Source organism: Nanorana parkeri, unplaced genomic scaffold (assembly GCF_000935625.1).
Source record: "Nanorana parkeri isolate BGI_ZX_2015 unplaced genomic scaffold, ASM93562v1 scaffold152, whole genome shotgun sequence".
Taxonomy (NCBI): Eukaryota; Metazoa; Chordata; class Amphibia; order Anura; family Dicroglossidae; genus Nanorana; species Nanorana parkeri.
This window is the reverse complement of record NW_017306420.1, coordinates 874,180-885,178: the sequence shown is the minus strand read 5'-3', so window position 1 is coordinate 885,178 and position 10,999 is coordinate 874,180. Positions and strand designations below refer to the sequence as shown.

Here is a 10,999-nt window from a genome sequence, read left to right as displayed (position 1 = left end):
TTTGTACCGTTACGAAAAATCAATAAAAAACATATTGAAATAAAAAAAAACATATATAATATGAAGAAAAAAAATTATGTAAAAAATAAAATAAAAAATTAGAAAACAAACAAACAAGTAGAGCAAAAAAAAAACCCTCCCCCACACACAAAACATACCCATGCACCATATTGTGGTGCACACCATGCACATGCGCTGCGGTGCGTTGTTATACATTTTTTTACAACACAAACCCCAACGCAGCGCAAAAACCATTTATAACAAATCGCTTATTTACAGTTTTGCGTTCCTTCATTTATTTACCCTTTCCCAAAAAGGGAACTTCAAATTTGCAAATATTTGTTATTTATTAACTCAATACAGTTTTATCTTTTAGATTTAGTCAGAAAATAACTTAACGGGAGAAAGTGTTTATCTCCCGGCCGGCCAGGAGCCGCTATCTAATACGGGGAGCGTCCGGGAGAGTGGGCCTGTCTGTAGATCAGCATCCCTGGTTACCTGGTAATAGTGAATAGCCCGTACAGCAGGCCTTCAGTTCTACTGAACCAGCTACAAGCAATTAACCCTAAAGCTGCTATGAAAAAAAGGGGGAGATGCGTTAAAAATCGAATAAAAAAGTCACACAGCGCTAAAGGTGAACTACAAAAAAAATAATTATATAAATAAAATTAAATAGAAAGTAGTGGTCTAGCGTTGAAAGTGAGCAAAGACAATAATCCTAATAAGTAATACATATATATAAATTGGTGAAATGGATATATAATTGTCAATAAATAAAACACATGTAATATGTGTCCAGATTCACAACTTTGTGATGAATATAACTAAAAAGTGTCAAAAATGATCAGTGAAAGAATTGAACTTGGCAATTATAGCCTGTGAAAAACAATTCTAAGAGGATGAACTACAATGTAACAAGCAAAAAGATATTCTGTGTCAGTTGTGTAGTGATACTTAATAACAGTTCCGAAATGTAATAACATCAGTTCACAACTGACACAGAAGCCGAATATGCCTGGCGGCCATCGGCCACGGTGCCGGCGGAGAGGGGGGGCCGCCTGGAATTTTAGTTAATAACTGTCATCAGCGGCTTGTGAGCCGCTGATGACAGCTATTATTTGAAAGGGGACAGCTAAAGCGACCATGAGCTTATAGCAGAATTGTATTGAAGAACGCACTCTACAGCCTGCTATTGGATAGTTTGAAATTACATATCCAATAGTAGGCTGCCAATTGAACACGCCCACTGCCTACAGAGGAGGGACCTGAGGGATGAAGTTCTCCATCAGGTCCACTATTTCCTGATTGACAGCAGGCAGTGGGCGGGCTCAAATTGAAAGCCTGCTATTGCATATTGCAATTTAAAATATCCAATAGCAGGCGGGGGGTAACTACAAGCCGCAAGCTCCCGAAGAGGGACATGCGGCTGCTGGGTCACGGGGCCGGGGCAAAGGCAGGCGGAAAGGGGGTGGCAGAGGCCACACTCAGTGCGGGGAAGATGAACTACAGGATGGAAGAGGCTACATGAGCACGGGCAAACTGGACAGAGGTGGCAGCAGCGGAGGAACAACATTACTGGGGTCAGGGGGGCAAAGGCAGGCGGGAAGGGGGTGGCAGAGGCCACACTCAGTGCGGGGAAGATGAACTACAGGATGGAAGAGGCTACATGAGCACGGGCAAACTGGACAGAGGTGGCAGCAGCGGAGGAACAACATTACTGGACACAAAACTAAGGTACAAGAGGAACGGCCGGAAAAGTCGGTTTTCAATCTATTCTCCCTGCTGGTGCCTGCTCCAGTGGTATGTGTACCCGTGGGGATTGAAAGGGACACAGACCGCAGTAGCCAGCACCAGCGGGGGGAGACGCAGAGAGGCAGAAAAATAGACCGGAAGGGGGCTAGAGACCGGGATGGAGGGCGTAACTTGTGAGCGGGCAGGATCCAGATTAGAGTGAAATATACAGCGGCAGGAGCAGAGTATGGTTAGTTAAAGCGGAGCTACATTTATTAGGGCTGCATTAAGAAGTGATCTTAGGCACGTCTTAATTTGCGAGGGGTTTAACTGTATCTGCGGCTGTTTACTGACAGCGCAAAACAATCGCACATTTTAGCATTTGCGAATTGTCGGTAAACAGGCGCAGATACTACTGGGTTAGAAACAAGAGCAGGGAGCATTAAAAAGACACGCAACTGTAAAAAAAAAAAAAGCGGAAGCAGGAGTTGCGCAGAAAAAGATCTTGAAAACTGTTGCAAGTACTTTGATAAATTCCCCCCATACTACTTGCTTGTGTAGGATTTCTAGATGAAATCATTTTTGCTTCTTTTAATGGCGTCTGTTTTTTTTTTTTTTTTTTTAAAGCCTCATATGAACCTGAAGTGTCTCAGAAAGCTGATAAAGCTGACAGCATGCCAGTGGCTTCTTTATACAGTATACACGCTAAATCTCTATGGTGCCATGAACTGAAATGCTGGAAAGGGTTTTATTAGAGGCTTCTTACAGCTGAGCCTTGCTCACTAGGGCTCTTACTGGGTAGCCCCCTGCCAAATCTTGTGCATTAAGTTATAACCAACATACATCAGGATTTTTGCTGGTTAACTGCTATGCCCAAACTGATTTCTTTCAGCTTCTCGGAAACATTATGTAATGGTTACTGTGTCTGTTCCCTTTAGTGCTTTATTGCCTTGATTGAAAATCCATAAAAATTATGGGTAGCAGAAACTTAGCCTTTATTAAACAGAAAGCAGAAAATGAACACCAAGGAGGCAAAGTTACACTGTTGTGTGTTTCATAACATAATGCTAACCAACAAACCTGAGGTCTGTGATGTAGAACTGTGTCATTACTGCTGAATATAGTTCCATTCTATTCCTACAGGAGTGTGAGCAACCTCGGCGGTGGTGGAACTACATATCCCATCAAACCTTTGCCTCTGGGAGTCATGCCTGTGGCTTTTAGTCTTGCATTGCCTCATAGGACTCGTAGTTCTACAACAGCTGGAATGCCGAGGTTGCCTGCCCCTGCGATAGCAGGTTCATCTGGCCAAGCGGTAGTGCAGATCTCATAAAAGAAGCTTGTGAGACCTGTAAATAGAGCCCCGGTAGATTGTGCCCTCTGTAAATCCAGAATGATCAGTGACACTAAATCACTAATATGGAGTGTAATCCACACAAGAAAGTCAAAGCCAAGTCTAGACCCTATTTACATCATTGGTAAAAATTGGTTTCTTAGATAATGGTGGTGAGCTGTGACACTGGAATGCTGTAGTGCAGGGGATGAAGCTCTCCCTTCACCCTTCTACAAGTACCTTACTCAATCACCCTTCACATGTTTACTATGGTAGCATTAGCCAATAGCCATGTGCCTCTGAGTCACGGGCTTTACAGTATCAGGCCAAAATTAAGTGAGTAGCGTGATACACATGGTTATTACCTAATCACCACCATTAGATTTCCTAGTTGATATCTTTTGGCACTGCAAGTGGAAAAAATCTAGTTCATGGATTAGGTCTAAAATGTGCATAGATGTATAGGGTTAAATACTTCACATTTGTAGCGAGACATGCTTTAAATATGGAAAACTCCAGAAACAGATGATAGGCATTGCAGAGGCATTCACTTGTTCTACTTTTGCTTATAGCTTGCATGGACAGATATCCTAAATCTTTGTGAGGCATATCGAATCCCTTGTTCTATGAATAACATTTAATGTTCAAGTGCCTTTAAGATGGCACATATTGTACAGCGATCTCCAGAGGGTGTTTGGAATCCATTTCTGACTTGTATTCAATACCAGCTTTGTGGGCTCTGAACTAAGTGACTTAATCTCTTTGTTTCATGGACTAGAAAGACGGATGAACACTCTTTGGAACGCAAATCGGCTCCTAATATTTGCTTTATTTGGCTCTGCTATGCAATCAGAATAAGTCAACAGTTTTTTTTCTTCATTACCTCATCATGTTTTATCTCAATGTATTAGGTAAGCAAAGCGTGGAAGGTACTTGCCGAAGATGAGATCTTGTGGTACCATGTTTGCCAAATGGAAGGGTTCCTGACGGACAGTAAAGTTACCGCGTGTACATCTTGGAAGGAAGCTCTAAAAGAGAGGCGCACTCAGGAGAGCCTGCTGAGGACAAACTGGAAGGTATCATACCCCACACTGTGTGCACAATGCTGTAACAGCTTTACATGCTCCAAACAAATATCTCGCTGAGCCATACTGCCTTCCCTGCTGAGATCAACAGATTAAATAAGCCACTTGTTTAAACAGTTAACAGTTTACTTCATAGTATTACTTTAAAGATCTTTGTATTTTACACATAATACATTAACGGAATGAGAATTAATGGCATCAGAAATAACTGTAATACAATTAATATTCATCTTTTTGTATATGTGTGTGTATATATATATATATATATATATATTTATATTTGTTTATATTATTTATTCCTAATTTATCAGTTTACTCTTTGGTATGTGAAGTTTATATTTGCAATTATTTACATGTAAATGTCAAAATAACGCACAAGTCATGTGTAATCATGTAATTTGGTACCAGCCCAATATCTTTCTCAGTAGAACAAATATGATCAATATTATTTCTAGAACCGATCTATTCTCATCTTTAGCATTTTGTTGGTCCCAAAAATGTATTGTGCTCACCATTTTCAGTTGACCAACAGGTTACAGTCTCTTCGATTAGAACCTATGTTTTATTCAGAACCCAAGTTCCTAAATATAATTGTTTTAAAATGTTTTGTAGTTTTAATATAGTAATTCCGTGCTGTGAGTATAAAATATACCTTATCACATTTAGTTTTTATCTGTCTAAATGTTTATTTTGTGGGTATTAGGTTATGTACCTACTTCATTGGCTTTATAAAAGAAGATACATCTGGACCTCAGAATTGCACACAAGGGGGTTTGTATGTAATACCAAAAGATATCCACTGGGATATTCTCAGTTGGACACAGTATGCTTCACAAATGAAAAGGATTTTTAAAGGATAGCTGAACAGCTTACACGTGGTGGTTTCCAGACTAAAAACATTTTCAGCAAGTACAGAAAATAACTGTATGTGGTGGTGTCTGAATACATGAATAGTGATTGAAGCTGATTTGGCTACAGCCACTGTTCAGCCAATTATTTTAGCTCCCAGCTTCTTCAAAAAATGTTGAGTAATCAATGTTTGTTAATCCGGCAATGCCACCCATTGTAAGAATTTCAACCAATTCCTTTGAATCAACTGAAACAATGTATGGCCAGCCTCAGACTTGCAGCTGATTTTTCAATAGTGTTGTTTTTGCACTAAACATCGTTTTTGGAATTATGGCTAAAAAATTCAGTCTTGGTCTCATCAGACCATCACACATTTTCCCAGACTTGATGTCGGTTTTTCAAAATGTAGCCGGGCTTGGATGTTTTTCTTAGTAAGAAAAGGCTTCCGTCTTGCACTCTACCCCAGACATATGAAAAATATGGGATATTGTTGTCACATGTAGTACACAACCAGTACTTGCTAGAAATTCCTGTAGCTCCTGTAATGTTGCTTTAGGACTCTTGAAGTCTTCCGGACCAGTTTTCTTTGTTTTTTCATATATTTTGGAGGAACGTCCAGTTCTTGGTAATGATACTTTTCTCCACCTGTTGATGACCGTTTTCACTGTGTTCCATGGAATATCTAATGCCTTGGAAATGTTTTTGTACCTTGCTCCTGACTGATACCTTTCCACAGTAGAATCCCTTTGACGCTTTGTAAGCTCTTTGCATGCCTTTGCTGTAAGAGGCAACTGAGTATATGCCAGAAAAAATCCTACTAGAGCAACTGAACTTTATATGGGTTTAATCAGAGTCCCTTTAATAGATGGCAGGTGTTTACTGACTACTATTTAACATCAGTTTGAATGCAATTGATTAATTCTGAACACAGCCACATCCCTAATTATAAGAGGGTGCCAGGGTGTGCAAATTCCTTTTAAAAAAAACTGCTTGTCCAAGGACTAAAGTGGGGGACTAGTCTACTTGTCCCTCATGTCAATCTACTTGTCGTGATACAAAAAAATAATTTTAACCAAAACCATATTTAATCATGCTAAGATGCTCTGACCAACGACTGCTCGCAATTTGTGAGCGAAATTCAAAATCTATAGCGCAGGGCTGTGCATGATGTCAGTATGGGGTACAGATAGTACAACCTTACTGGTGGAGGGGATGGACCGTTCACCAAAAGGTAAGTATAGCATGTTAATTCCATTTTCCCAAATTACTTGGGAAAGTGAACTTACCCTTTTAATACACATTGTGTGTGTTAGAGAGTGCTGCTGGCAAGCAAGTCAAGTAGCGTGGAAGTTTATAAACCACTTGGCGTCCGCCTATTGTGAATACACGGGCGGAATCTTCCTAGTGGGTGGACGTGCCTGTACGTAATTTTTTTAGTTTCTGCTCGCATGCGCCCCCGAGCAGAAACCCGCTGGGAATGTAGATAGCCGGTACCAATTGTTACAAACAAGCTTTCAGCCAGCTCCACAGTCGGCCGATCGCTTGTATGTCACTAAAAAGGTGTGCGCCCCCCTCAGCTGGTGAAATGATAGACCTTTAATTTGTTTGTAAGTGGGCAAACTTACAAAATCTGCAGTGGATCAAGTAATAATTTTCCTCACTGTATACTCTTTTACGGAAAAGAATGAAAGATCTGTAGTAGGTTCTATGCGCATGTGTCAACATCAGGTGAGGATCTACTTGTCCTTTCACTTGTTTTCTGGAAGATATCTGCCTGTCTTGTGTCCAGTCAGACTCCAGAATTTGGGCTAACAAAATATGCATATAAAAATACCTTTTTAGAATTTTCATTTATTGGAGCAAAAACATTGGAGCTTATCAGTGCATGGAGAAAACACATTGGAGCTTATTTACAACAAAAAAAGAGCAACGGAAACTAGAGCAACATGGAAGATCTTGCCTTTAATAGTTGTTTAGATTGCTTGCTCTATTCAAAAGATAAAATCTGAGTGGCAGTTTCATAGAAAAGACAGGCCTGTTTCTTACCACATTAGCAAAATCCATTGAAAAATGGAGAAAGTGGTTTCAGAGTCTAGGATCACCCCCTAGTGGTTTGCCCCCTAGACCAGATTACTGTCATATCGGATGATGTTATATGTTCCCGCATGTTTGTCAAAATGAATGGGTTTCAGTGATGCAATGTGCCTAATACATGTGCATTAACACACTACTGCACAGCACAAAAATTGTGTATCAAGCCTAAAATGTGTGTGTACACAGAGGGTCGGACTGTCTGTGTATTTTTCTAATTTTAGTTTTAGTTTTTTTTAAATCATGACTAAACACTTCCAATTCAGTTTCGCTCTACACGGGTTTGGTAAACATGAAAGTCTTGTTCACCAATCTCCCTGCTCTCCATCCTGAGGAAAAAAAAAAGAAGCTGCCAATAAGGTCAGCAAGAAGAGAGCGATATAGTTTTATCATCGGGAATGTTAACAGGCAGTGGCTGATGAGCAGTGGGGGAGCATAAAAAACTTTATGAATTTGTTCATAATTACTGGAAAACTTGGGTACCATATGGCTGTGATGTTCACTGATGTTACCATATGATGTTACCATATTTGTTCACTGAAATGCATATAGACTTACAGCCTGTAAAAATGCAGCCGATGTAAGGGGTGCTGAACTAGCCATAACCTTTATGTCGGTGGCAGTAAAAGGCTTAAACCAAATGAATAAAACCTAATGTTTGTACGCACCCCTGGCAGTGTTTTATGGTCTTGTCTTAACGCCTGCTGCTGAACAGCTTAACATGCATGTATACGCTGCATATGGCAATTATTCAGAGCCCCTTCATTTTGTTCATGTGTGTTATGTTGCAGCCTACAGCTAAAGTTGTTTAAATTCTTTTTTTTCCCCCTCATTCATTAATCTTCGCTCAGTACCCCATATTGATAAAGTGAAAACAGAATTTTAGAAATGTTTGCAAATGTATGAAAAAGGAAAAACTGAAATATCACATTGGCATAAGTATTCAGACCCTAGTCTCTTTACAACAACACTTGAAATTTAGCTCAGGTGACTCCCTTTTCTCTTGAAGGTTGCTGAGATGTGTCTACACCTTGATCGGAGTCCACCTGTAGTAAATTTAAATTGATGGGACATGATTTGGAAAGACGCACGCCTCTCTATAGAAGGCCTCACAGCTGACAATGCATACTGTATCAGAGCAAAAACCATGAGGTCAAAGAACTGCCTGCAGAGCTCAGAGACCGGAATATTGCAAGGCACAGATTTTGGGAAGGCTACAAAAAAAATTCTGCCGCACTGAAGGTTCCCAAGAGCACAGTGGCCTCCATAATTCTCAAATGGAAGATGATAAGAATGACTTAGTAAGAGAGGTGACCAAGAATCCGATGGCCACTCTGAGCTCCAGAGATCCTGTGTGGAGATGGGACAAAGTTCCAGAAGGACAACCATTATATGATAGCCTCTCCTCAGTGCAAAACACATGAAAGTCTGCTTGAAGTTTGCAAAAAAGCACCTGAAGGACTTGGACTGTGAGGAACAAGATTATCTGGTCTGGTGGAACCAAGATTGAACTGTTTGGCCTCAATTCTAAACGTTATGTCTGGCAGAAACCAGGCACCGCTCATCACCTGCCCAATACCATCCTAATTATACAACCAAGACAACACGGGAGTGGCTTAGGGACAACTCTGTGAATGTCCTAGTTTGGCCTAGCCAGAACCCTGACTTGAACCCTTTTGAACATCTCTGGAGAGATCTGAAAATGTCTGTCCAATGACGGTCCCCATCCAACCTGACTGATCATGAGAGGCTTTACAAAGAAGAATGGCAGAAAATCATCCAATCCAGGTGTGCAAAGCTTGTTGCGTCATACCCAAAAAGACTTGAGGCTCGCTCCTGTCTGAAGATTGAAAGATTCTCGAGCGGCCACGCAGGATGATGGGGCTGGCGCATGTGCAGTAGAGATTTTTGGCGGGGAGAAAGGAGAGACACTGTGAAGGTGAATGTACGCAGCTCTGAGCGCGCACGTCGCACAGGCACTGTGAGACACCAGATACAGCAGTCAGCGCTTGATCAGAGACCGGCACCAGCGCTGGAAGGACTCCTGAAAGATACTGGAAAGAAGATGATCCGATCGAGAGGCATCATTTAAGGTAAGGCCTTAAAGCAGCATAGGGGGAGGGGACTTGTGACTTTAATTTTACTTTAACCACTTGCTGTCTGGGGCATTTTCTTACTATTTGCACACACATGATAAAATATACATTTTTGACCAGAAAACCGCTTCAAACTGTTGGAATGTACAACATTTTCATGTACGAAAGCTGCCGAACAGCTATCTTCAAATCTTGACTCAGAGATTGCATTGCTCATCAAAGAAACCAACTGTGTGTTACTCATGCCTGCAGGTGGCATGGCAAGGGAGATGATAAATGTGATATTCCTTCATCTGGACAGGACATCAAGCTTTGCACGCTGTGGTGTTGATAGGGGTGTATGCGCATTGGGAAGACACCATCAAGATATCCGGATTTGCATATAAAGGTGACTGTCCATTGTCTAAAGATCAAAGGACAAGGTGTTGACCTAGGCCAAGGAATGATCTGCAGTACGATGGTGCCCCCTGCTGGAGGACTACAGTGCATGTGGACAAATATGAAGGATGATGCCGATTGGCCGAAAGACATATAAGGGACATGCGGAATTCTGGGTAAAGGGGTGTTGATGTATGTGTATGAATGGGTCCGGTTTACTATAAAAGTCTGTGTGCAGCGATATTGCTTTCTCTTTGAGCCCAGCCAGGATATAGGAACCAGAGGAAGGACCTGCTGTGTGAAGTATTCTCTTGATTGTCTTATTGTACTTTTGTATCTGTTTGTATCTTTTATTATGATTAGTTAGATTTGTGTATAAATAAATAAGACCATTGCTTCTTTTAACCATTGTATCGTTATCATTATTGGAAGCAGAGAATAGCAAGTTAGCTTATTTCAGGAAGCCAAGGCAATTTAGATATTACACAAACCCCCCAAACAATGATATATGTTCTGAAAGCAGAGGCCTTGTAGAATAAAAAAATGCTAGTTGCAATTTTTTATGTTGCACGGTTTTTGCGCAAATGTTTATCCAACCAGTATTTTTAGGAAAAAATAAACTAAATAAAATTTTAGTGCGCAGAAACCTCATTATAATACCCAATGTTTTGTTAAATTGTAAAAAACGGGATCACTTTGGGTAAATAGATAACAAACATGTCAAGCCTTAAAATTACGTTCGCCCGTGAAGCCGCAAAAAAATAAATATTCAAAATTTTCCCTAGGGAACACTGTAAACGCTTATACCGCTCATCAATTTAGTGTTAACAGTGATTGATGGCCCTAGAATTATTGCTCTCACTCCGACATCCGGGGCGATATGTAACATGTGTAGCTCAATTGTCGTTTTAGCATGTAGGCGCACTGACGCGTGTTTATGTGCGTGCACATGGGGGGCAGGGACTTTAAAAAAAAACATTTTTTGCAATTTTTATTTTTCTTATGTCTTTCATTATTTTTGAACACTTTTTTGTTTGGGGGGGGGGGGCATTTTTTTTTTACACTAACCCTATTGCTATCACATAGGGGGCTAACAAGCACCCTATGTAGTAGCAGATAGGGTGTGACAGGTCCTGTTTATGGAGACATTAAGGGTCTTTCAGATCTGCTCTCCTAGGGACCCCACAGAAGCTGAGTAAGCGGAGATCTGCTTCCCCAGCTTCATCTCCTGGCTCTAAGAGACTGTAGTGAGTGACACCGGAAGTGATGCAATACACATCACTTCCGGGTCCAGTGATCGGAGGATAGATTAGGGGCTGGAAGCCGCTGAATCTCTCTCAGATCATTGCGGGGAGACCCGCCGAGCCACTCCTGGGCGCCGCATGGAGACAGTGGAGCCCGGGGAAGCCAACGGCGGGGGAGGGGGTGGTACACAC

At 41.1% G+C, this 10,999-nt stretch overlaps 1 protein-coding gene across 1 annotated transcript in view; it reads left to right on the top strand.

Moving 5' to 3' along the window:
* FBXW8 (F-box and WD repeat domain containing 8) overlaps positions 1-10,999 on the top strand; it is a 107,524-nt gene that overhangs the window by 33,465 nt on the left and 63,060 nt on the right. Inside the window, exon 3 of the mRNA XM_018554280.1 lies at positions 3,976-4,140. Within this exon, the coding sequence (XP_018409782.1) occupies positions 3,976-4,140 (165 nt within the window). The remainder of the gene's footprint in view (positions 1-3,975; positions 4,141-10,999) is intronic.